General features: G+C 38.9%; 1 protein-coding gene across 3 annotated transcripts in view; it reads left to right on the top strand.

The window, feature by feature from the left end:
• Positions 1-27,414, top strand: part of NME7 (NME/NM23 family member 7) — an 89,495-nt gene that overhangs the window by 23,229 nt on the left and 38,852 nt on the right. For all 3 annotated transcript variants that reach the window (XM_051781034.1, XM_051781035.1, XM_051781036.1), the window contains 4 exons: positions 3,447-3,557; positions 7,047-7,097; positions 9,543-9,750; positions 13,056-13,161. In XM_051781034.1, coding sequence (XP_051636994.1) covers positions 3,447-3,557; positions 7,047-7,097; positions 9,543-9,750; positions 13,056-13,161 — 476 coding nt within the window. The remainder of the gene's footprint in view (positions 1-3,446; positions 3,558-7,046; positions 7,098-9,542; positions 9,751-13,055; positions 13,162-27,414) is intronic.

Below are 27,414 nucleotides of genomic sequence, written 5' to 3' on the forward strand. Positions count from 1 at the left end.
GAACATAGTGAAAGATGCCTTACACAGGGAAGGGATTGTCAAAATCCAATTTCTTCACAGAAGCTTTCACTGAGCAAACAGGGTCATATTAAAAGAGTTTCCTTAGGCAAAACAGTTGCATATGAGTTATTTGTCTTTTTGGCCTGTTCCTAGCAGGTTTTACAGCAGTTATTAGTTAATAGAGATAATAAGATTTCTGCAGGGCTTGATAATGCCTAAAATAATCTGTAGTTGGAGTTCTATTAATAATTTTAAGGTTGTTGTATGAGGCAGAATATTTCCCTGTATTTTTCTTGCCTTTGTGCTGTACAGGACTTTGGCAGTTCAGTTCAACTTTGGAAACATGTTCTTTGGTCACTGAATATGTATGCAGACAGAGGCCTTTGAGGGAGACTGAGGAATGTATATTAAAAAGAAAAAAGACTGTTTTGAATTAGGGACCTTTATTTTTGTCAGTAAAGCAAATATGGATGTGACCCTAGGTACATGAGTTACAAAAGAGATATGTAGAAAAAGGCTATATTTGCATAGGCCCTTCCTAGAATTAGGCAAAAATTATTAAGACAGTTTTATGGAGTTTCAGTTTCTATAGCTTCTTTTCTTGACGGTATATCATAAGGAAACCATCACAAACAATAACTAAAATGGTTAAGTGAGCATGGGCTTGCTTACAGTGTGCCACAGAAGGAATCATTAGCATGGGACAGCGATTTCTGTTTCTGTAGTGTTTCACTTGTGATCCTGGGTGGTTGTAACCTGAGGTAAACATTTGTCTGCCTAGTGTGTCCTGTCTAAGTAGACTATACTTAGAGTCAGTATCACTGGTTTTGAAAATGGTGTTAGAAACCTTGTGTGTCAACCAGAAATACTTGTATTCTGTTTTGATTGGGATAGGTTATTCTTAGGCTTCTAGTCATTGACATAATCAGTGTTTCTTCCCCTACAAGACATAAGCCACTGTACATGCAGCAGTCCTATTATTAGAAATAAGTAGATCTCAAAAGCATAGTCACAACATGCTCTGTGCATTGTTCCTTTGATCAGTTCTCATCTTCTGTTGTTTCAGTACTCACTGCAGTACTGTCTCACAGTCCCTCTGAAAATGTAAGCAAAATAACTTAATTTTCATTTTCTCCTTTGTTCCTAAACACAAAACTGTTTCAAAATCCACTTTGTGGACTGCATCCTGTCAAACCACAAGAAACATATTCCTAATTAAAACTAAAAATAGGGCACATGAATCAAAATCCAATCTCAGAAACAGTCTTCAGCATCCTGAGCTATACTTTTTGTACCCTGCATACGTCTGAGAAGCTCACGCTGACATGTTAAAGTTTATATATTAGTGTTAGAGAAAAGGTATTATAAGAGTTGCTCATTGCAGTTTGTATTAATGTGTTCCAGGTAAATTGCTTCATAATGCAGTATTTCTTTACGTATTTGTAGGAATTACAGTATTACTATAAAGGTTGAAAGTAGAAGGACAATTTATTTCTAGCATTAGCAGTCTATCTCAAATAGCCTGTGTAATAACACAGACTCAAAAAGTGTTCCTCGAGGAAATGCAAACGGCATTGGAGATCTCATTCCAGTGGTTAGATCCTTATTGTTCATGGGAAATTACAGTGTAGAGAACAACTTATGCCAGGATGAAGGTTTGTGTCATCGGTCAAGCAGGCAGCTGCTGCCCCTCATGGTCCTCAATCACATGGTACACCCTGTCATATGATAAATAATACCACAAAATGAGGTGGAGCTTCTTTGGGGAAGAGGGGGACAGGCTGTAGGCTGCATGGAGTGTGCTGGCAAACTGTTGAATGTTGGTGAGAGGCCAGACTTTGCTGATCTGAAGATAAGGCTAAACCAGCTTTAGTTTGCACAACAGTGTACTGAGGCATAGTCTTGGTTGTCTACTTCCATGCAGTTCCTGGCCGCATCCTTAGTCCATCTGTCTTTTCATGTCATAGTTCCCAATGGATCTGAGCCTAGGGTGATCTATGTATATGAACTTCATGATGCTTGAGGAAATCTGTTTGTTTTTGAGCTCTGAAGGTCATCTAGGTCTCTCCCTTAGTTTCAGATGAAATGTCGAATACATTCAAATCTTCCGCGTTACATTTCCTAATCCTAACACCTCCCTTGCTTTACAATTGTTGTGAAATGGTCTGTCTCTTGCCAAAGCATCTGTCAATCTAGGGTCACTTAAGGTTCAGAGTAAATGTAGTGGAAGTTCATCCCCACTTCCTATATCCTCGGCAAAAGCTGCTTTCTGTGCTATGCAGGTATATAAAATAGGAAAAAAATAATTTTCAATTATTTGTCTTCCATTTAGGGAAGCACTGCAATAAAAAATTGCCTCTTGGGTAGCCTTCTTTATTCAAAACAGTGTAAAAGATGGAAAGTGCTCTTTAGGATTGTCAGAGATGTGGAGTTTCTGTGATACAGGGTTGAATAAATATGTTGGTTTGTAAGCTGAGCACATTTGAAGCTGACTCACCACAAGATGAATGCAAATAGAAAATGCAATTTTACAGACCTTCTCTTTGTGCTTGTTATTTTTGATTAATAATACGTTTAGTGCTGATGGTGTACTGGGTGCTATGCAAAGCGCACTAATAAAACAGTCCTGGCCTTGGGGATGTACAGTGTAAAAAGATAATTACCCATAAGACAGGATGTACTTGAAAACAAAGATGTGGGGGAGAGTGTCGAGATTTTTGAATTGATGTCCCTTAGAATATAGCTGTCAGTTAGTATAAGAGATGTGATACCTCCTCTGCCATCCTTTTATTGTGTCTATTAACAGTGTCAGCTATTCGGCATGCACTTTGTATGCCATGGAGTTTTTGTACTGTACCAAGTACAATAGAATCTTCTTCTCACTGAGCACTACAAATATTTAAAAAAGAATAATAAAAAAAAATCATTTAACTTTGAGTTTTATGGAAGAGGCCCATCATGAAGTAATATTTTTAAACAGAGAATTTTAGCAGCTTGAATTTTATGTGTATAATGATTAATGTTAGATAGAAAAGGAGCTGAGCAGGGAGGGATTAACAAATCAGTTGTGTTCTAACCCAGAGCTGTGAGTGAGGAGCTGTAGAGATATCCATTTGCTAAGGAAGAAGTGGTCAAAATGATTGCTCTGACAGCGAAGTCAGTAAATAATGACTGCTGGTGGAACACTGTGAGCTGGCTTGGACCAGAGAGCCAAGGAAATTATAATGCACAAAGCTCATTCTTATCAGAATAATGTGTTGCACAGGCATTCAAGAACAGCATGGAAATCGATGAGACACTGGGACTAGGATATGTGACTGTGACAGAATTTCTTGCTTTGATGTGGTGTTTTTTTGTCTGAATATAAACCCAACATGCACACCAAATGCTCTAAGGAAAGTAGTGTTGGCTGTGTCTCTCTACTTTTCTTTTTTTTTTTCCACCAGAACACTGGCTTTGATTAAACCTGATGCAATGCACAAAATTGGAGAATTAATTGATATCATTATTAATTCAGGATTGACAATAACTAAAGCCAAAATGATGCTGCTTTCAAGGTAAGGATTTTTTAAGGTTAGCTTTATTGTATTAAGTATTTTTGCAGTTAAGAATGTTCTCTAAAACTATTCTGTGTTGTTACACACATCAAATTTATTCCAGTGAGTAACAGAGGTAAGACTCATCAGTTTCATAATCCTGTAGATTTCTGAGGGTATGTAGAGATTTAAACTAAGTATCAAAAAGTGCTGTGCAAATGAAGTATGTAATGTCTCTTTATGAATCCAAGGTAGTTACCATATCTTTAGCATTTGGCGGCGTTTACTACTGACGTGTCTTTGTCCTCACCTCATGGCTTCTTCATACAGACTGTGTTGCTGACTACAACAGTGTTGTCCTTAAAGTATGTGGTTTGCTTGCTCTCAGTAAATCTGTTGTCTTAATTTGTGCTCTCAGATTCATGCTTGTTTATGACTGGAAGTCCTAGGCAAAGCAAGTGATCTTCTGATGATGTTGCAGAGTTGGACAGATTTTACTTGCGCATCTTCCTAAGCCTCCCAGCCTTCACTGTTCTCCACTTGCCTCATTGAACCAAAAGATTTAAAAGAAGGCATGCTGCAGAGGAAAGAGAACATGATCATTTTACCTTATGAGACTTTCCTAAAGTTACTGCACTATTTCTCCTTTATTGCTTTGCATATACAATATATTTTTGAAAAGAAAAGCTATGTCTTACATAATACCGTATTTATGTGTTCTTATGGTTTAGCTGTGAAGTCAGGAACAAATTTCCTATACCTCAAAACCTTTTTGGCTTTATGAAATACTGATAAAACAACTATGACTTCTTTCTCATCTCTGCATTCACCTGCTGCAATGTTTGATGATACTGGTCCCAGATCTTTTATTAAACAATTCCAATTCATGAGTTCAACCAAGTTTCTAGTGTTGATTTACAATTCACAGTGTTTTTCAAACCAGCTTTTTCTGTCTTCCTCTCCTGCAATCTGAAAGATTTGATCTGATGAGTTGTTTTGTATGGTGCTTTATTTCAGTGTCTATCTGGGAAGCTGAACTGTTGAGCCAAGTCAGGTGCCTTAGAGTTGACTCATACTGAAGGGAAGAAACCGAGACATGAACTTTTATTGCCTATTTCTATATAAACATTTCTGGTTGTCTTGTATAATTGAAAATAATTATTAATAAGCACAAGATTGTGCTGTGATACTGAATGTATTTAAATAGTGCCTTGAGTATTTTGTGGTTTCTTTGCATACTCTATTTCTTGAGACTGTGCCATTTTAAAATAATAGAACTATGGCTTTGCCAAAGTATCCTACCCTTAGATTTCTGCAGGCATTCTTGTTCAAATCAGCATTATCAACTACTGCTTTCTTTAAAGGCATTATTAACAACATTTATCTGTCAATCACTGTTAAGTAGATTCATACCTTCTGTAAAAGTTGTAACCAAGATATGAAAGTGTGGGCAGGCACTTGTTTCTCTAGTCTCTTCGTTTAATCATATGTCAGTTCAGTCTGTTATACCCATGTGAACACTGTTTTCCGTTCCTTAAAAACATAGAACTAATAATGAAATTGAAAAGGATCTAAGTTACGCAGCACAACTGCACTTTAATATTTATTTCAATTGAATTTAACTGAGCAGTAGAGCTCAATTTGCTTCAGAAATATATCCCTCAAATACTTCTTTGCATTCAGAAATTATAACACTTAATCTCTTTGCATACGCTTTTCATATTTGCTTTCCAAAATTGTTGGGTGAATTAGTTTTAGAAGTGGACTTTCTGGTGAAATAGTGAATTGTAGGCAAAAATTTTTACAGAGTGTAGGTTTGAAGCTTGAGATTGCGAGAGTTCCTGTGTCTAGCATAATTTTTACATCCTGTTTCTGCCTTAGTTAGGAAATGGAAAGAAAGCATATTCACTATATGTTTAATTAAAATCTTTTGGATTCTTAGTGGCTCATACTTGCACTGAACTGAAAGCAACAAACCGGGAATTAATCAGATCATTTTAATAAAAAAAACTAGAGAAAGATGCAACTGTTCTAGCATCGATAAATGTTAGGACAATTAAATTCTTCTTAGGTCCTTCTTGATGTTATTTGTTTGCTCTGGCAATATTTGGTGTAGGTCTGGACTGTAAAGGGGAGAGAGATGTCAAAAGTTCCATTTCAGATGACAGAACCATGCCTTTGTTCATACTTGGAATCTTTTATTTGAAAAATATGCAGGCAGTTTCATTCAGTAAAGGGAGGTGCTCAAAGTGACCAGAAAAAATTAGAAGACTGTTTCTGTAGGTAAAAACAATTTTACAATTTGGAATCTTTTAGCCCCCTACAGCACTGCTTTGCTTATGAACTTTGTACCCAGAGTAGAGGCCAGCAATATTGCTTCCTGTCACTTGTCAGTCCTCCTGAAGAGCTTGTCCTTCTCCACAAGTTCCAGCTTCAGAAAGTGGCACACACCAGGATTTGGAGCAAGCCATGACTGAGCCTGTGTTCTGAACTGGAATTTTGAAGTTCCAAAATAGCAGGTTTAGAGCTGAAAACCTCTGTGGATTTTTCTAGCTGTTGCCATGCAGAAAAAGCGATTTAGTAAGCAAGAGTTAAACATGAGAAGCAACTGGGGAAAAAGACAGAGAAAAGAGTAGGTTGGCTGGTTGCAGGGGGTGGTGGGGTGAAAAGCCACAAAGCAGTATGCCCATCAGAGGATGGATGGTGGAATGTCCTGTGGTGGTCCCCAAAACGTGTATAGTTCGGTAGTGTGGCTGTGGCAATGCAGAGCTTGGAACGGGCCACCACCCTGTCTGAAAAGGGTATTTTTTTGCTTCCTATGCCTTTATTTACCTGGCAATGTGAGGAGACCCCTCATTGCAGAAACCCCATTGCTTTGGAGGAAAGCAGCGTGTAGTCACTGAGGGGATGTGCAAGACCAAATTGAGTTTTTAAGTGTGAAAATGTGGGAGAAATCAAGTTTTAATCTGGAGGGCATTGAGCTGCCTATGGGACTTTTAAGGTTTGAGGATACTGTATAGAAACCAGGTTATGCAATATTTTGTTGTGCACCAATGTAATAAAAAATTAGCCTTGATAAGGAAATGTTCCAGTGAAGCAGATAAATTGTTTGGTTTTGCTTTAAAGTCAAACTTCATTAACCAATATTCCTTCTACAGATGAAAGATGAAAAAAACAGCAAATGGCTTGGCAAGAAGGTGACTCTTCTGCATTGTTTCTCAGCCTGAGAGTGTGGGGACCATCAGTGACCCTGAAATGGGCTTCAGTAATTACTTCCTTCCCAGAGCAGGAGCACAAGGAGTCACCAACTATACCTGTAGCCGCACAAAATATGACAGAAAATCAAATGTAGTTTCTGTTATTGGGCATGAACACCCAACAAGCTGTCCAGCTTAGGAATACATCACCTGTAGAAACATTCTGATGAATGATAGTTTGTGGTTTTCAGGGGGTATTTTATGTGTATATGTGTGTGTATATAGCTACATCTATGTCTTTTTACTTTTCCAGAAAAGAAGCAGCTGATTTCTACGTAGACCATCGAGCAAAACCTTTTTATCAGTAGGTATATCGATTTCAGCTTGACATATATTAAGCTTATTTATTGAATACACAGGATTTATTTACTATATTTGTTACCACAGGACCATGGGAAAATCAGAGCTTGTCTTAGTTGAGTGGAGCCCTTTGCAAAGTATGCATCCCTTTCATCTTCCTCCAGGGACAGATCCTTATTTCAGCTATTCAGGGTTTTAACCCACACTCTTTGCAGCCTGATGATATCAGGGGAATGTCTTTTGTCTTTCAGAAGTGAAAATGCTTCTAGCAAGGCAAAACTTCAAAGCCAAGGGAAGGAGCATCTTCAGGATCAGGGTGGAGCTTGCAGATAATGAGAATTAGGGGGAACACTTAAGCTGTAAGAATCAACTTAGTAGCAAGTACCCCAAGTCATAAGCGACTGGAAGGATAGTGCATGGGGCAGTTCTAATTGTACTGCTACCTTTGGGCAAAATGTCATAATTCCATGATGCTGGACTGCTCCACGTAGCGTGAAAGACCTTAGTCTTTCCATAACTGACCAGATTAATGCTTATGACCCAGAGCTTTTGACATTTCTGCTTTTCCTAAAAGTGCCAGCTTTCTTTTCCTCCCTCTGGATTTGGTAGTCTGCCTCTTCTAGGAAGAGGGTGCTTTGTGTTTTTCTGCCATGTTGATGCCTGGGTTTGCACTGACTTGGTCAAAAGACCTGGTTTCAGTACTGTCATGAAATGCTTGAGAATTAGGGTCAGCAACAGTTCTCCTGCAACAGCAGCTGATTTATTGTGGGTCCAAACTCAAGCCCTTCACAGAGACATGGCCCCAGGCTATGTCTGACCATGTTGGAGGTCAGAGGACAGATGATTTAGAATTGCCTTTTCTTTGCTGAGTAAACCTGCTTGAATATGTTGATAAATAAGTAGGAATTTTGCCTGCAGTGTTATTTCCCAGATGTCTATCTACACTAATGGCAATTGTCTGAGGAACTGAAGCCTTTGTCCACTGTGATGTGCCTGTCTCCCATTGTACAGTCCTATTGGCTGCATCTTCTGTATAGGATTTTTCTCTAAATTAGAAATAAATTTTTCCAAACCATTACAAATCAAATAGAAACAGGAATCTTCAAGGCAGTGAAATGTGAAATCTACAACTCATTTATCTTTAATTTTGTTTTGCTTGCCTTTAAATTCAGATTTGGTTTGCAAGTTCACTAGTCAATGTAAGTCTAGTGAATAATAGGGAAAAATAATAATTCTACTTGTTTGGAAAATGATGGTTTTCATATTAAAGAATTTAATTTTAAAAATATATTTAATATACAAGGATTCGTCTGCACAGTAAACAGTGTTGTCGAAATTGCTTTTTTCTTGTGTGTATGTAAGCGTAAGCTATTTTACTGTGTCCTAAACAAGCAGTCTCTGACCAACAGAACCTGAGTTCCAATAGCTTTCTGCTGTGTAGTTTCTGTATGTAACTTTTCACAGTTTTAATATCATTTCTTTGGCAAAGAACTTGTAGTATTTCTCTTCTTTTTTGCCCAGTGATCACTGCATAAATGATCATTAGGCAGAAGATGGTTGGAGAAGCATACTCATCCACAATTATGATTGTGTAAAACTCTATTTTTTTAACAAAGTAGTGCAAAAAGCATTGACTCAATGTTCTCCTTTGTTGATTCTCTCCAGACTACACAGTGAAAAGACAGGCTTGTTGGTATTCATGTTTTGGAAAGACATAGAATTATAGTTGTGACACTTTGTTTAGTTTTTAAATAGAATGTTTGGTTTACCAGTTTTGAGTGGTTGTTTTCTATGTGAATGAGGTGGTCAGGAGAGGAGGCAGGCTGCTTCTGACAATTTCTTCTCCTTGGATTCATCCCATTAAAATCAGTTGATTTCTGCTTATGCCAGGATGTAATAACTCACTTCGTGATTAAGTCCTTTCTTCCACACAGACTTTACAAGTCTTTCCCTTTTCTCCCAGTGTGGACTTTGGCTGGGCAAAATCCACGGGAGAGGTCCATGGGACAGTGGAGAAATCTGTCTCAAAAGCAGTGCTGATGTTCTATCAGTGGGGTACCTACACAGGTCATGTGCGAGAGCCTTGAAATCCTGCTGTGCAGAGGAGACATGCTTAGGAGTCATTCCTGTCAGACAAGTGGTTAGCGGGGTCTCTCTTTCACTGTTGCTAGGACACCAGTACTGATCCTTTACAAATTCTTTTGAAATCTAACATTCTACAAAGTAGCTTGAGTGGGTTTGTGTTATCTGGTTCTTTTTCTATAACCATTATAAGGGAATGTCTGCACATGACCTAGTCTAACCTCCTCCTCAAAGAAGAGTCAACTTCAAAGTTAGATCAGGTTGCTCAAGGCCTTGCAAAGTTGTATTCCAAGCATCTCCACTGGATCATGTTTTTGTTGGGTTTGATTTGTAGCATGGATCACCGTGTGCTGTTTCCATTTTGCAGTGAGCTTCTCCAGTTCATAACGAGTGGTCCCGTTCTTGCTATGGAGATCTTAGGAGACGATGCAGTTAGTAAGTGGAAAGCAATAGTGGGACCAGCAAACCCTACAGCGACTGAAACTGATACACTGGACAGCATCAGAGAGAACTTTGGACATGGTGGCCTAAGAAATGCAGCTCATGGCCCAGATTCAGTTGCTTCAGCTGCTAAAGTAAGTTTCTGACTTTCTTGACTGAAGTTTGTTTTAACTTTGTCTTTTAACAATTGGGTTAGGAATCTCATTTTTTTTTCCACACTTGAGTTTGGAACTAGTTTCCATATTCTTCATGGAACCTTGTTAGCATGGAAAAATAAACTGTCTGAAAAGAGAAATCTTATTTATCTCTGTCACAAAGGGGAACCTTGGGCACTTTGATCAGGAGGGCATGCCTGGTCATTTTTAATGTCTTCTGTACATCACAAACAATGAGTTAATTGCACAGTCTGCGTAGTCTACCTAGAGCCTACCATTGTTGGTCATAAAAAGGAAGGGATTAAAAAATTAAATCCTTTTGTGCCCTCCTGTGTTTTGCTTATCTGTTCTCCTCCACAGTCCTCACTAGTCCTCTGCCTGCAGCCTACTTTGCTGTTACTGTTCAGAATGAAAAAATATGAAAACAGACCACTCTGTAGGGCTTTGTGCTTTGAGAGGTAATATATTGAATATGGCTTTGAGGAGTGTGGTTCTGTTTTGCTTTGTTGGCAGTATCTTTCCTTAGTGCTAAGAAAAAGCCCTGGAACTGGGTGATAGGTATTGCCAGTGTTTCTGTAGAATTAAGGAGATTATTTGTGTGCATTGCTGTGGGATAGACATGCTGATAAGTGATGGCAAGAATAAAGTTTATCTCATGGTTGATTGGTATGTTGCTGTGGTGTTTTAGCTGTCGACCAGTGGGGAAAAGATAGCAGTTTTTGCTTCCTTCATCCTAGTCTTTCCTCTGTTTGAACAGCTGCAGTAGTACAGCTGGAGAGAGATCTGCCTCAGAATACCTAAAAGCTGCTACGCAGCGTATACAAGAAAATGTACACAGAGATCATACGCCAGTGATGAGGGCAGGGTTGGTCAACCTCCTCTTGTGGCTGACATTAGGCTGTGTGGTGTAGCAGGCTGAAAGCAAAGCATGGGCAGTTTTCTGCTGGTCAGGGACTCATCTTGCTGATCTGCACTGTGCCTGAGCTGCTGGATCCTCTCCAGTGCCTCTGGTTTTGGCAAGAAGTCATATACTGGACCTGATGTACTTTCTCTTGTGGCAGACTTGGTGAAGATGTTACAGAGTCAAAAAGAGTTCAGATAAAATTGATCTTTTCTGATGAAGGAGAATTATAGTCAGAAAAGTCTTTGAAGTTCTGATTAAATAGTTAGATGTGTTCAAATATAAGGGTGATAGTTTCTCTTTGTTCTTGTGTACTACCATGACAACTGTGCCAGCTTCTGAACCGAGAGTGTAGGAAAGAGCATCTATTAGCATAAAATCTTGATTAGGAGCATAAGTATGTTCTTTGGTTTAAGTTTGTTGTTCTTTTCACATTTCATTATTTTTGAAATGCTGTCTGAAAGGCCCTGTTCATCTGCAGCATTTTTATGGCACTGGGATTATTTTACTGAACCTCTGTAGGTATGTGCATCTTTGTGGTGTTGATGATACCGATCTTCAATAAATCAACCAAAATTGTGAATTTAATGCCCTTGTGCCTATTTTAATTTAGTAGGCCCAGCATTATATGGCTGTATAGCAGTTGCTATGGAAACTAATTGGCTGTGCCTTGCAGAAGCTTTTCTGAAAAGAAAGGAATATAAGATAAAGGGACCTAAATGAACTCTTCTGACAGAAAACTGAAGTCCCAAACACATTTAACGAATGTATTATAAGCTGAACAGTTAAACTGGAAGGCTGCATTGTTCTTTTGGGGGCTAAGTGACAAGTGAAAGTATGTCTCTGATACACTCTAAGCTGCTGTCTCTCTGCAAACCAAATTTTGTATTTTCTTTAAATCAGGAATAAAGGGAAAGCAAAAGAATTTTATTTTTTTTTTAAGGCTCTACATTGTTATAGTTTGGCTTTTCATTATGCCAGTCCTTCAGCATTATTAAGTTAATTTCCTTTTATGTATTTTAATGGATAAAACTAAGTGTTGAATAGTATACATATTTTGCTGCCTTTTCCTGGCCACTACTTTTAGAGTAAACAGAAGTTAACAGAGTGGGACAAGGTCTTTGAAACATGCAGCATTTTATCAGTATAAGAATGTAGGCAATGAACCCTTTTGTCTCAGATGTGCCCACTCAAAATGTGGATTATTTTCTAGCAGAAAAACAAAAGCCATTTTTCCTTCTATGGAAAGATCCATTAGTTTGAATTGTATAATTGTTTGAGTAAGGATTACAGAAATTGTCGAAGTGCTGTGAGCTGAAGACTGGGAGATAGGTAAGTCTATTCCATTTGAATTGAGCTAGTAAATTAAATGAGACTTTTCCAGGAAATGACCTTTAGCATTGCTACTGTTATAAAGGAAAAAATCAGATAGATTTGGCAGTAGTATTTCCTGCATGTATTTTTTTTCCCTGAAATAGAAATTTATCAATTCTCTTACTGAATTTGACCAATAGGTCTGAAATGGAATCTGTGTTTTGCAGATTGTGTAACATATGGGAATAAATGGTATGGAAAAAGTGTGAAACTGGCAGTGAACAGTGAAAAAATATCACTGAGGAAAGAAACCTGACTGTCAAGCTCACCCTAATATGGTCTAAGGCCCAAAGCTTTATGATAATTAAATAGTGATGGTGGGAAGAAAAGAAGTGATCAGAGGCAAAAAGGTTCTTTTGCTTTATCCCAGAAATCAAAGCAATTGAGTTCATCAGCTGCAATTCAGTAAGATTCAAAAAAAAAAATAAAAATAAGGTCAATAAGGCATGAGGAATGAGTCGGCAATTTTAGACAAAGTTTAGTTGTTTAAGAGGAAAGGGGAAAAATGTAAATAAATGGGAAGGAGGTCAGTTTTGTATATGGAAAGAAAATGTACTGAGAAATGGATAGTAGTTGTATTTTTGCTTATATGGTGGAAAAGATGGTTTGAAAAAAAGGGAAGACAGAATATGTGTGTATGGGACTGTATTTGGGAAGATAGTGAGGAAAGAGAGAGAATTTGGAAATCTGGGAACACCTCTACCAAATGATTGTGGCAGCAGCATTTTGAATGCTCTGAGTGTAAACAGATTGCATTGCAGAAGTGAAAGGGAAGACATTGCAAAAAATATTCCAATCATGTTTTTATGATTGTAGCAATGGTGCCAAAGATGAAAAGATACATTTGAGTAATAGTATAGGGAAGAAGTATTTGTAGCAAAAAAAAAAATACCTGTACTTAAGGTTTATCTTCTGTACTTATGGATACTTCACCTATTGTTACTTATGATGAAAGCTGATACATGCAGCTAGATCAATCTAAAATGTATTCAATTACACTTGTTTTCAGGAGCTGGAGTTGTTCTTTCCCTCCAGTGGGGGTCGTGGACCAGTGAGCAGTGCAACATTCACAAACTGTACTTGTTGCATTATTAAGCCTCATGCTGTTAATGAAGGTAAGCAATGCAGATAGCAGAGGGGAAAGCAGTGTATGCTTCATTGTATCCATGATCATTCCTACATCCATTTTTTGGGAGAATGAGACTGCCAGAGCACAGAGTATATTTCATAGTACTTACAAAACCATGCAGATACATTGTCCTTCGTACACATTTAGTGTTTCTGTGGTTCAGTTCCATGAAGAGTGAGTGTGTTATGTGCTTTCCATGTGGATACTTGTTAATTTCAGAATAAGAAGGGAGAGGTGAAAAAAAAAGGCTAAAAGCATACATGAGATTTGATGAATCTTATTGTGACAACTTACCTTGTCCTTACTCCTGTCTGCCCACCACAGTCACGTGCTGGAGGTTAGCATCCTTACAACAGAATGAAAGCAGAACACTGGCTGTATTGCAGGGCCTTCCACTCATGCAGTAACACATTAGATTAAAACTACTCACAAAGGGAGATTTGTGCTCTTATGAGTCTTGTTCTGCTGAATGCAGTGGGAATGGAAAGTAGAAAAGGCTTGTTAGTGAAAATTAACCAAAGACCTAAAGGGTTTGGTGGACTCTGTGATGTTTTCTGTGCCAGAGAATGTCCTGTGAGTTTGCCATATGAGTATTGGAAATGTTTAATGCCCTACAGTTACCATACAAACGTAATCTCACTCGTGTGTCCTGTATTTAGATGTAGGAGCAGTGAGTGCAGTAAAATGTTTTGGCTCTGGCACTGAAACAGTATTTTTGAATGCAGAATAAATATTGCCATGTGAGAATGTTGAGTTTTTTTCTTAGTAAGAAGCACAGCACACTGCAGCATTTCAATCACTTCTCTGTGGATAGCTGAAATGGAAACAGCAGAAGTGGCTGGAGCAGTTTCCAGGCCTTTCACACCTCATGTGGGATGTCTGGAGAGCTTGCTGAAAAAAATGAAAAGGCTTTCACAAGAAAGAGTCTCGCAGTTGCTGCTGATAATATCCCTGTTATCTTTTCCAGGCCTTGCATGGTATCTGCTACTGATAAGTCTGCCACGCAGCAAAGACAGAGTGATGTTCCTTTTACAGAAATATGGGCAGCAGCTGGGTCTATGACTTTACCTAGCTACCTGTTTGCAGAGGACAAATTTTTATGTGGCAGGATGAATATATAGATGACTTGGACTGTGCTTTTCTATACTTGATATAATTTCTATTACATATAGAGGCTCAGACTCTATCTTAGTGAACTCAGGTTGTCTCTTCCTATTTTTAATCTTCTTTGTCTCTGTAGATTTCATAGTGCCCTGTCTATTACTCTCTTTCCTTTTTCTTGAACTTCCCTGAATTTTTCTGAGTCACCAAAAGACAAATTCTGACCCTGTTTGTACTCACCTTTGGGAGTATGAGTGTCTGTAGGAGCTGAGGGTGATGAGAGAGAGAGAAATAGATAAACAAAAAATCTGTGCACACCCAGCTTTGCAATGTGAGCTCTAGAAAGACTGGCCTAAGGTTCAGCTTAATATCCACTATATACTTCATTTTCTCACACCACAGAGGGCTGGAAAGGCAGATGACAGCTGCCAAACAGAACTGAAATTTGAAAGACAAAGTGTACGTTATCTGAGCGTTCTCCCTCCATGCAGCTTTGACAACTACCTTGAAGAGAATTAAGAAATCAAAACTGAATTTTCTAATATAGCAAAGCTTTTTATGAATCTGTTGTGGTTTAGCCCCAGCTGGCAACTAAGCCCCACACAGCCACTTTCCCCAGTGGAATGGGGGAGAGAACCGAAGAGTAAGAGTGAGAACACCTGTGGCTTGAGATAAAGACAGTTTAATAAGAAAAGCAAAAGCCATGCACACAAACAAAGCAAAACAAAGAATTAATTCACCACTTCTCATGTGCAAGTGTTCAACCATCCTGAGGAGAACTGGAATCCATCACATGTAATGGTGACTTGGGATGACAAATGCCATTACTCTGAATGTTTCCCACTTCCTTTTTCTTTCCCCAGGTTTTATTGCTGAGCATGACATCGTATAGTCTGGAACATCTGTGTGGTCAGTTGTCTCATCTGTGTCCTTTCCCGACCTCTTTTCACCCCCAACCCACTCACCCTGTGAGCCTCACCTTGGGTACCAAAAGGGACTGTTGTGGTTTAAACCCATCTGGCAACTAAGCCCCACACAGCCGCTCACTCATTCTCTCCCAGTGGGATGGGGGAGAGACTTGGAAGCGTAAAAGTGGGAAAAATTGTGGGTTGAGATAAAGACAGTTTAATAAGCAAAGCAAAACAAGGAATTCATTCATTGCTTCCATTGGTAGGCAAGTGTTCAGCCACCTCCAGGTTACTTGGAAAGATGCCACAATTCCGAATGTCCCCCCCACACTGTTCCATCTTATTCCTCTGGCTTTATATGCTGAGCATGACTCTATAATGTATGGAATATCCCTGTGGTTGGTTGGGGTCAGCTGTCCCACCGTGTCCCATCACAACTTGTTGTGCACCCCCAACCTAGTCACTGGTGGGATGGTGTGAGAGGAAGAAAAGGCCTCCGATGTGTGTAAGAGCTGCTCAGCAATAACATAAAACATTCCTGTGTTATCAGTGCTGTCTCCAGCACAAATCCGAAATACAGCCCCATAGTAGCTACTGTGAAGAAAATTAACTCTACTCCAGTCAAAACCAACACGTAATTTTAAGTTAACATCAAAAGTGATGGAATTCAAGGACTGGCCATGTTTTTACTGTACTGAGACCACTTGTCCCAGCTTGTTTTCTCCAATATTACTTTGTATGTTTCAAAACCCACAGGCACTGCACCTCTTAAAGAGATTATGAGACTGAGGAGGTCTTGTAAAACTTTGCAGAAGTCTCACTTCTGATGAAGAGTTGGTCTTAGGAAGGGGTAGAGACACTGGCTGAGCAGTGACCTCTGTCTTTGGCTGAGATCACTGGTGTGGATTCATATTGCAGCTGGACCTATTCCAGTGTGCAGTTTTAAGTGAGATAGATGGATCATTCTTCACAAGGGTGGCAGGAACTTTCCAACATCAGCCCAATAGGCCAGGATTGTTGCAGGGGAGAGAATTTATCTTTCTTAGCCTGTCCTCTTCTGTCTTCCTTAGTGTTTTTCATATTCTTCTTCAGCTTAATTTTGTGAATAGCAACAGAAATATCACTGAGTGGCATCTCTTGGTGCACATGGTCATTTTACAAAGCATTTTTTATTGTCACAGTTGGAAGAATCCCAACAGAGTAGAGAGCTGTGTGCTACCTTTACAACAGTTTTTGGGAGTCCTCCTCATCTCCCTTTTAATATCTGTTAGCAACTGTGTTCAGTGATACTCGAGACGTTCTGGTTGTACCAGCAACGTCTCCTATGTCTTCCTGTATCTCAGTTGAAATAGGTGCTATAGCAACTAATGAGCTGCCCTTTTGGCAAAATTGCATGCAGGAGACTGCCTGGTCTTAAAAATGAACTACTTGCTTACCCCATCTAGCTGTGGCTGTCCACCCTGCTGTTTTGGTGGGAAGGAGCTACGTGGAAACACAGTAGGAGGAGAGGAAAGGAAATCTTGTGTGGCCAGTGTGAAAAGGTGGTTTGGCAGAGCCAGAGGCGTAGAGAGGAATTTATGTGGATCAAAGCAGCAGAGCTTCTTATGCATTGGAATTTTGATTTGTGCTCTACAAATTTTCAGTACTGAGTTTCTAAAAATAAACCTTTTTGCCATTTCCTATGCACTGCTGAGGCTTTGAACTTCACTATCTAATTACCATGAATATAAGCTGCTCATTACATATTTACAATTACTTGAAGTTTCACTTACACTGTGGAGTTTATGCAGAGCTTTAGTCTTTATTTCCGCAGAAACATTTGACAGAATTAATTATTTGAGGTTTGCTTTCTGGTTCTTTTTCCCAGGGTTTGTTTTTTCTCCAGGGTCTGTTGCATAACTAATTCTTAGAAGGAGAAATCTTCTGTTTTTCTATCCTGGAAGATGGTTTGCTTGAAAAACAGCTGTAAACTAGGGTGCTTTTCAGTGAGCTTACCTTGCTGTCAAAAGGCTGGATGTAATTCCTAGTTTATGCTGGTTAATTCTTGGACAGAGTCCTTAGGAATTGACCTTGATTGCCATAGGGGGTTTATAGGGTTCCTATCCAGTGACAAAGTAGTGGGAAATCAGTATTGGTTTTATCTCTGGCCTTGCTGACCCTCTCCTGACAGGCATATGGGAACAGCTGTTCCCAGACAGCTGCAGCAGCGCAGCCTCACCACCCGCAGGACCTGGTGCAGCGACCACCCACTAGAGAAGTCCTGTAAGCAAGAGTGTCCAACTAGTCTGCCAGGCTGCAGGGAACCCTGAGGCCTGATAAAGGGTGTCAGGGGAGTTATGTGAAGTTTAACTTCAGCTGTCAAGGGTGCTGGTAATGCTGGAGAGATGGTATCACAGAATAAGCTGAATTGGAAGGGACTCACAAGGATCATTGAGTCCAACTCAGCCCTGCACAGGACCATCCCCAAGAGTTACACCATCTGCCTGAGAGTATCATCCAAACACTTTGTGAACTCTGTCAGGCTTGGTGCTGTGACCACTTCCTTGGGGAGCCTGTTCCAGTGCCCAGCCACCCTCTGGGTGAAGAACCTTTTTCTACTATCCAACCTAAACCACCCCTGACACAACTTCAGGCCATTCCCACGGGTCCTGTCACAGGTCATCACAGAGAAGAGATCAGTGTCTGACTCTCCTCTTCCACTCATGAGGAAGTTGTAGATTACGATGAGGTCTCCCCTCAGCCTCCTCCAGGCTGAACAGACCAAGTGACCTCAGCCACTCCTCATATGGCATCACTGGCCCTCTAGGAATGTGCATCATACATATCTCTTAAAGAAATAAGGCAGTAGCTATTTTGTCAATCTGGTGTCAGCATAATGTCTTCTGTGGAGGATCAGAGATGGGAAAATGACTGGGAAGGCCATGGAAGGCAGTGTATCCCAGAGCTCTGAACTAAACACCTTTAACTCATTCTCTGGTGGCTCCTCCCAGTGGAGATGAAGTGCTTCCCTGGCTGGCAGCAGTGAGATGGTTGTGTTTTAACTCTAAAGAGGATTTGCAAGAGCAGTCTGGTTCCTCTTTATTGGGAGCTGGAATGCAAAAGCAACCTGATGCTACTCTGTGCACACTTGTTGTAACAAGGGAGATATGTCATGGTTTGACGCGTTTGGCATCTGTCAAACTTTTCTTTTAGTCTTCTGTTCTCTGGAGACCAATTTTCAGTCAAGTAAGTGGAGCTCTAGGGTTGTATGGCTAAAATATTTAATAATTTGAAATTTTTAGTGTAGATCTGTGTTCTGTAATCCTCTTGCTTCTTGTGCTTCTGATACTTCAGATGCAAGATCATAGTTGCAATCACTTAGATATTCTCTTTTCGTAATTCCCCTCATGTTACTGGATCTGGAGGTATTAAAAGTAGTGCTCAGAGGCCAAAATTTTAAATTCACCAAAATGATTAAATATCAGTTTAATGCCCTGAGGACAGTTATGACTTGACTCTTTTGTGAGCAGAAATAGCATCTTATAGATCACTGGGTGGGATTAGCTTTAATGTATTTATTTGTAACAGTTTAGTCATGTTTGCTGTAGGAATTAGAATTTGGTATTTCATGATTGGTTTAAAGTTTCTTTCATGTGACCTTTAGTTACTTCTTTTGAAAAATAAACAGGGGAAAAATTTGAAAATAATGATGATCAGGCTAAAGAAGTGTTTTATAGTTCACGTTTTGAATGTAGGTTGCAGCACAGAGCTTGAGAGATGAAATCCTGCTGTCCTTTTCTGCACTCTCAGGCTGCAACATGGGTTCTCCTGACGTTAGAGTTTTGCTTGAAACAAATTTGGGGCTAGAACTGTGCCATGAACTTGAAAAGCAAAACTGCTAGTCAAGACTTCATTGGACCTGATGCAAACTGAAAGGTCTGCCTAGAGGCAAGGGCGCTTCTATGGTCTTGAGAGCTCTTAGGCATGAGACTGATTACCCAGACAGGCTTGTTCTCCTAGTATGTGTTAAGTTTGAGATTTTGTTCTAACTTTTTTTTAAAGTCATGGTTTGAGATAGCCCCAAAATCCAATTCCCTAGCTCCATGACACTCTTATATAAGTAAAAAAAAAATACAGTGACATCTTCCACATTATTCTTCAACTAAAATTTAAGTCTTATAGAAAGCAAAAGGAACAGGAATGATTTCTTTCCAAGTGAAAAAGATATTCTGTAGAAACATGGTTTTAGACCTATACTGAGTAGATGATAAATCTTACAGACCTCTTCTATCTTAGTAGTGAGTAGACAGCTTTAGAAGCTTGTAGAACTTTACATTGATTAACAAAATGCTGCATGACAGGTAACCATAAGAATCATATTTCTTATTTATGTAAAGCCAGAAAAATTCCAACTGAGAGTAGTTTGTTGCTCCAAAGACAAACCTAACTTTGGCAAAAAGAATATCAAGGACTAGTTCAGTCTCAAGCACGTAGAGAAACAAGGTTTACTTATGTAGGATCTCAAGTGAAATTACTGTGTAAGAGAGAGTGAGAAGTATTGTAGAGAGCGGGAATCCAGCTTTGTAGTGGATTATGTGTCTGACTGCAAACAACTGAGAACTGTTCCTGACACGTGATATACTTGCTGCTCTTTGAAAGAGAGAAAGCATCACTATGATAATGTCCAATTCACCTCTGTATTATGCTAAGTATAGTTACATGTATGTACTAAGGAGATTAAATAATCTGGAAAAGAAAAAGAGGATGGGATAGTGGAGGTGCAGATCTGTTGTCATTCTCAGGACTATGTATCTATTTCATGGTTTTTTATCAAGACAATTTGTATTCATTAGATAAGATTTTTAAAAATTATAAACAAACTCTGGAAATTGTTTCTTTTTTTTTTACCATTTTAGATGTAAGTTTGACTAATTCATTATTTTTATTTTCAGCAAACCTAGAATTAGAACAGGGTTTTCAGAAAGCTCTCTTCTCATGCTTGAGAAAAAACGAGGAATGCAATTTTCTCTTAAGTAATCTGAAAGTATATGTTCTGTTTGTGACAAGTATTTGTAATAAAAGGTGAGGTGCAGATACTGTGGAGTTCACCTCGATGTAGGTGGAACTTCTCTTTGGATCTTGTCTGCAAGGTTGAGTGCCAAGAGGTATCAGCGATAGCCTTGATTCACCTAACAATTAGAAATCTGTAAGGAGCTATTTGGAGATAGAATCTCAAAGTGGAAAAAAAGTTGTAGGATGAATACAAGTCTTTGCAGATACTTCAAAGTACAGTGGATTGTTTGAGATGTGACCTCTGGGTCATGCACAACATGGCAATCTTAGTGCTGCAGTCACGTGAAAACTATCTAGTAAAGCCCTGTGCTTTCAGATGCTGGCCTTCTTTTGCAGACAGATTTGTCCAGGCAGAAGATGTATTTATGCAAAATAAATGCAGTTTGTTTCTTGTGTTTTCCTTGAATAAATTATATACAATAGGGTGGTGAAGCATTTGGTGGTGTCTAGTGGTGCAGGGGTTTTTTAGGTTGGCTGGGTTTTCTTCTCTTTTGAGAAGCTAGGAAAAAAGTGATTAACATGAAAGCAACCTACTTTACCACTCTATCACCGCTTTTTAGAAAAAAATTCTAGCTTCCATGAGAACAGTAGTCCCTCCACTTCCATCTGTGTTTTGAATTCTTCACTGTAGTTGCAATGATGGATATTCCTTGCCTGGGGTGTTTGTTTTTGAAGCTAAGCCGATGTTGTTTCTTGGTTATTTCCTGCATAAAGTTTTAGCAGCTTGGCATTGGATTCCCAACTTAAACTAACTTTGGATTTCAGTAGCTGGTGGAGAAGTGACATTTAAGTATGAAAAATGTATTTTACATTTGAACTGGTTAAGGTAGAGGGGGAGATGAACTGAGTCTGGAAATCCTTTCTGACAGTTTGAGACAGGAAGGAAGAGGAGGATATATACTGAGAGAGAAACAAACAAATCAAATGGCACAACCAGTCCTTGCTGAAGCTTATAAATATCCTCCAACTGGAAAGAGTGTTTCCCATTTGTGTTTAGCAGACTTGTATTAATGGCGTTTATGTTGATGAAACTTATCTCTCTGCAGGGATGATGGTATTAAAAAAGACATTAGAAATTAGTGTTTATTACTACATTTTGGGATTTTCACTCTTAAAGGGTTAGAGAAAAGTCAATTCTAACAGTGGACCAGGGAATTTCGGGCTAATGAAACTTCTTTCATATCAAGGAAACTGATGAATCAGAACTCTATAATTTCCTTTAAATCACTCAGTGATGATATGATGGACATCGACCAACATGTCTTTTTTGAAGGAGAATAAGCTTTGCTGATCTCTGCATTCTCTGTTTTCTGTAAAGGAAGGTAAAACAGAGCCAGATAGCCTAATTCACTTGAATATCAGTGCCTTCGTCAAAGTTCTTTGCTGTTAGGAAACCAGAATTTTCCTTTAGTGAAGTAATTTGTACGTTCAAATCTGTGCAGCATAACCATAAATGTTTCCCTGAATGTTGGACTGGACATGGGCATTAAAAAATTAAAATTAAAAGGGCTTTACAAATGAAGTCTTGTCACCCATCTAGGGGCCAGTTCTTGTCAATATTGTCACTAATGGCTTGGATGGGGAAGGACAGAGCAAGTTTGCAGTGTTCACAGATGGTGCCAAGTGCCTACTGCAATTTTGAAGGATGTGATTAGAATTCAGAACATTCCTGATGAACTGCAGAAGTGAAGCAATGTGAAGATGATGAAACTGAATATAAACTGCATAATACTACCATGGAGAAGGGAAAATAAATGCACAGATATAAAGTAGAGAAGAACTGGCAGGGTGTCAGTGAAAAGTCTGTAGAGAAATGGTTGGAATACTGATGTAACATAAGCAAAATCAGCGTTCACAATGTTGGACCCACTAGTCCTGCTCAGTACTTGTGAGAGTCCAACTTGTGTGTCATGTCCAGTTTCTGGGCTCTCTGTTTCAAAAATAACATAATCAACTGAGAGCAAAAACAATTAGAGATTTAGCCAGTAAAAACTTGAAGGGTTTAATTTATTTAACCTGGAATGGATAAGAGAGGGATATACAGCTTTCTAGAAGTAAATTTACAAAATATATGCATATTTACTAATTTAGATGAAAAAAGATTTAATCGAAGTATGAAGGAAAACTTCATAGTTTATCACTGGCCTGATGTCTGGTGATTTAACAGAACCAGAATTTACCAGAAATTTTTGAAAATGTTTTAGAAAAATGAAAAAAATGCAGCTAGCACAGTCTAACTCACTGTACCTTGCAGAAAAAAATAAATATGTTGAAATCTCTTCTGTTACTGCCCTTTTCAAATCAGAGTGTAAGGAAAAGGGCAAGGTACTGGATCTGAAAACAGACAAGACACAGAATGTAGGAATATGTGATAGTCTTTTGCCAAGTCAAAAATAAATTATAGAGCTTGCAGAACATTTACTATTGATCTAGGACAGTGAGTTGGCAAACCTTCCACAGGAAGTGGAATATAAAATTAGTAAAGGCTGGAGCAGATTATAGGGCATCTCATGAGGGTTTTAACCTCCAGAGTTAAGTTAATTGACAGTGCAATAGTAGATTAAAGTTATTGTTTATAATTATGGACTAATACACACTCCAAGGCATAATTTTAACGACTTCCTCTCTTTAACTCTAACCATTGTCCCATGCTTGGTGTTCAGTAGGGATAACCAGATAAAAAAAGAAAGAAATGTTATTATGTACGTGAGTGGTTTGAATTACAATACTGAATGCCACCATATAATCCAGTGGTACAACCTCAGCTAAAATATCATGTTTAGCTTTTTTCACACTCAAGAAATAAGCAAAAGTGAATGAAAGTTGTTATAGGCATAGAAACATTCTTCTGACTGGAGTGATTGACCATAATCTTCTTAAGTGAAAAAAAAATTAAATCAGAGTGGATGTGCTGAAGGAGTACAAAGTAATGAACATCTTGAAAGAAAGAGCAAAACAAGCTGGATATTTCTTTTTAAACTTTCTCTTAACACAAGAACAAAGAAAGGCAAACCTAAGTCTTTCTGGTTTTTTGTAGATATGCAACCATCAGTTTTGAGTTCAGCATAACTATTGCAGAGATATTGATCTTTCCTTCTTAATCTTTCTTCTTCGGATTCCCATCTCAAATGGCGCACGCTGGTACGTGGATACCAATGGTATCCAGCCAAATTCCTGGATACTTTCTGTAGCCTGGCCATGACCTTTGACTTGAATTTCAGTATGCACCCTTGTATCCGAAAGTTGTGTGACTCTTACCGTCTGTTCCCATGCAAGAATTCCCAGAATACGTTTTTTTCCCCTACAGATTTTCATCATTCTGCGTCTTAATGCCCTGTCTGGCACCCGCAAGTGTGATCTTGCCTTGTTCATAGCAGTTCAGAAAGTTGCAGCTGGGATTAAGCCTTTGAACCTTTCACCCCCTTTGACTCTTTCTATCAGTTCCCGTTCTCAGTTGCATCATATGCTCTGTTGTTTTGGCTTCAAGGTCTCCTAAGATTTACTATCTGCATAATTTTTCTCGTGCTAGCAAAATGCTGACTTCTATTCTTCAGTAAAACAGTGGTGATACCTTTTGCCTTCACCCTGTTACCTTTTAGCATTTTCAAGTGAATTTTGTTTGTGAAGATTTTCACCAGTGCTGCAGTGTTGATAGGGTTGTCCATGAGTATCTGTAAAGCTGCCCTTCAAACTTCTTGAGGTTCTCCTTTAATACCAAAGCCTAGACTGAAATGAGGAGTGATGGAAATTCTTGGATTCTGTCACTATAAATGATATTCTCTTACCATTTCCTCACATGCTCCTCTTCATCTTCTGGCTGTATCTACTTGTCTTTTTTTTTTTTAGATCCTTATGGTTAGCCTGAGTAGCTTTTGAGCTCCTCTTCTGCTTTGTTGGCCCGGTGTCTGTCACTCAGAAGACCCTCCATGACTCACTTGGTGCTCCAGAGCACAGATATAAAAATGACTGCATGTCCTTTTTCACAGTGGAACTGGGAGATCAATAGTTGTAGGTTATCACTCTGATCAAACTTTTGGGGAGTCTAGAAATGGTGTTTTTATATTGCATGGTAAGAGTGCCTAGAGCCGAGTTATTCCTAAATAGAAAGAGAAAAAGATAAACCTTGTTTTTCAGGGAATGAGTTGACCAACTGATAGGAAGAAGTGCACCTTATGAGAAGGACATCTATCGTTTTCTTACTGCACAGTGTTTTTCAATGTTGTCTGAAACAAAGATTAGTGAAAACTTCAACTGAAATACATTGCAGGAGGGCCCAACTCTAAATCTCGCTTTTCCGTCTTCTGGAATTCAAAAAGGACTTTGCTTGGAGTTAAGCCTGATCATGATTCGCTGGAGTTTTGGGACAGGACCTTAACACTTGGCCATAAAGAATCAGATAATTTCATTATACTGCGAAGCAAAATTGCGTTTTAAAATGTAAAAAATAGACATGAAATGAAATTGCTACTTATAGTGCTACTTTAAGCACCTGGTACTGGTTACTTTTAGAAATATGTTACTGGATTAGGTGGATCATCAATCTGATCAGTCATGGAAGTTTGTGTATTCATGTAAAAAAAAACTGTTGTTGTTCCAGAGGAATTATTTTTAAGTATTAGAAGGGTTTAAAAACATGACATATGGAGGTTGAGATGAGGAAGCTAGTTCTTGCCTTGCTTTGAAGGCAGTCTGCTGTCTTGCCTAATAAGCTTTTAATACTGGAATGGTTAAATTGGGAAACTGGCCAAGAACAAATGGAAGAGAATGTAACATTCCTGTTTGTAGGGCTGGTGGTTCGTTGTGCACTGGAACTGAAGAGCACCAATAACCTAGCTGTTGCCTCTCATTGATAAAAGTGATATTAGGTTAAAAGTGACCTTTATTAACTGTTTTATTTTATCCCAAGCCATAATTCTGCAGACAGTTGTAACATTTTTTAGTCTGATGTCTTCCCTGCTACTTTCTGTTTCTTAGTGAAGGACAATTTTCAAATACTATGTATTGTAAAGCAACAAACTGTAGAAGATAAATGTAAATGAGGAGGTCTTGGTACCTTAGCATTTTAACTGATTAAAATATGTCAGAAGATTATCTGTCCTGTGTTAGGTGTGTAGTAACATAATGCTGCCCAGAAGACATAGTGTGTGCCTGCTCTCCTTTTCTCCCTCTCACTTTCTTGTTTTTTTGGATTAGTATTAAATTCCCCCAGTTGTATTCAGTAATGCTTTTGATTCTTTTGTGCTTTGGGACTGAAAAGTCATCATAACTGGTGCCTAATCTGCAGCTTTGATTTGGGTTCTTAGTGTAATCACATTTTAAACATACACTGACCCTGTTTGAAGGGTCCTTAGAAAGTTGTTTTTTCACTACAGATTTGGATTTTAAAGTCAAAAAGAATTATTGGAAGCTGCTGAAATGGCTCTCTAATTAGTTTGTCTTTTCCTTAGCCTTATCTGCCCACAAAGGAAAGGATACATCCTATTTCAGTCATGGAACTGGCTTAAAGCCTGAAACAGATCCCAGGCTGAGCGTTGAGCTTCCACTCTTCTGTTGCTTGGGGATTGCCTTTATGCTTTTTATTTCTGTTTTGGTTCAGGTAAAATTTGAAAGGAAAGTGTCCCTAGGAGAAGTGATATGTGTATTGCCTACACTGGGACAAGGTAGGCCAAGTCACTGGATTTGTAGATTAGTGCTGCTACTGGCAACTTGCTTATCCTCTGCCTCAATTCCTGCATCTGGGAAGTGGAGCTAACATCCTGCTTTGCAAACATAAATGAAAGATGCCTGTTCCTCAAGGCACTTTGAATTTTTTTTGGTGAGGCATCTGTCTGTCTACAATGGTGACAATAAGCCCTTTGGTTAAGCCTTTTGGGTGTTGCAGGTGTGGCTAATCTGTTTGGAGCAACAAAGTGCTCTGTTGCTGTGGTGAGTGAAAGTGAACTCAGAAATACAATGTAGAGGAAAATCTTGGTAGGTTTATCACAGTTAGTTATTAAAGAAACCTTGCATTGAAGGCCTTTTATCCAAAGTACGTTCCTACTTTTTTCTGTCATTAAAGGAACCTGTCTCCTCTCTAAATAAAATACACGTCTTAGTGACTTCAGCAGAGAAGCAACCCAGAAAGCTGAATATTTGAGTCCCCCTTTCTTTCTCTAAAACATGGATTTTGCTTACAACTCATAAAACTGCTGAAGACAAAATTTTGTAAGAAGCAGTACCCCAGAACCTTATAATTAATTTTAATTAGATACTCGTGGGCTGTGAGTGCCTCTGTGAGTGGCCCATTCTTGACTGAGAAAGTGCAAAATGGACATCTGTCAGGCAAAGCAGCTTTCTCATACATTCCTCATAGCTTTTTCTCTGGCTTTCTCGTACATTCCTCATAGCTTTTTTCCTGCAAGTGGCAGTGACCATTTATCTACCAGTGCCCTTTCTTCACATTTGTTGTTTTCTGGTGAAGCAGATGACTCATATATTGTCTCTGGATTTTGAGAATGAGAAAATGTTTATGCTCTGTCACATAATATTTATTAATTTCCTGAATGATTCCCAGTTAGTCACTTAATCTCTTTATAAACTGGCCATTCGTCTCTGAAATCAAGACAGTAGGCTCAGTGCCTCAGTGCAACCTGTGTGAAAGCATTTGAGCTGCTCAGCCTTTCCAGCAGGGTGGACAAAAAAAAAAATACAGCTCTGGTTTCTCTCTCTGACATGGTCTTGCATCTCCTGGGCAAACCCGCCCAAGTCCCTTTACTACTGTAATTATTTTTTTTTTACCATGAAAAAATGGTGAATTTTTTTCCTGAGTTCACAGGAGTATTATAAGGAACCTTTCAGCAGTGCTCAGGAGCCATGGTGGAACAGTATAGTGGGACAGGAACTGCACCTGCCTCCACTTGTTTCTATGTTCTGTGAACCCAAAGAGCTCCATGGACTGAGCGTGTACCAAAATCTCTGGTGTTCCCTTGAGTAGTTTGAAGATTTTTGGAAGAAATATGCACTGGTTTGTGTAGGGAAGGATTTTCTATATAAACCTTAATGTAAAAATATAGTAGCAGATACTTCAGGGACAGGTTTTTTCATTTTCATTTGTAAATACAGTTTTTGAAAGCCCTCCAACTATCCATTGCATTTATTGAGAACTCCCACTGACCTTTTAATATAGTAGGAAGCTCACC

Source organism: Manacus candei, unplaced genomic scaffold (assembly GCF_025592945.1).
Source record: "Manacus candei isolate 608988 ecotype Guabito, Panama unplaced genomic scaffold, ASM2559294v1 h1tg000014l, whole genome shotgun sequence".
NCBI lineage: Eukaryota > Metazoa > Chordata > Aves > Passeriformes > Pipridae > Manacus > Manacus candei.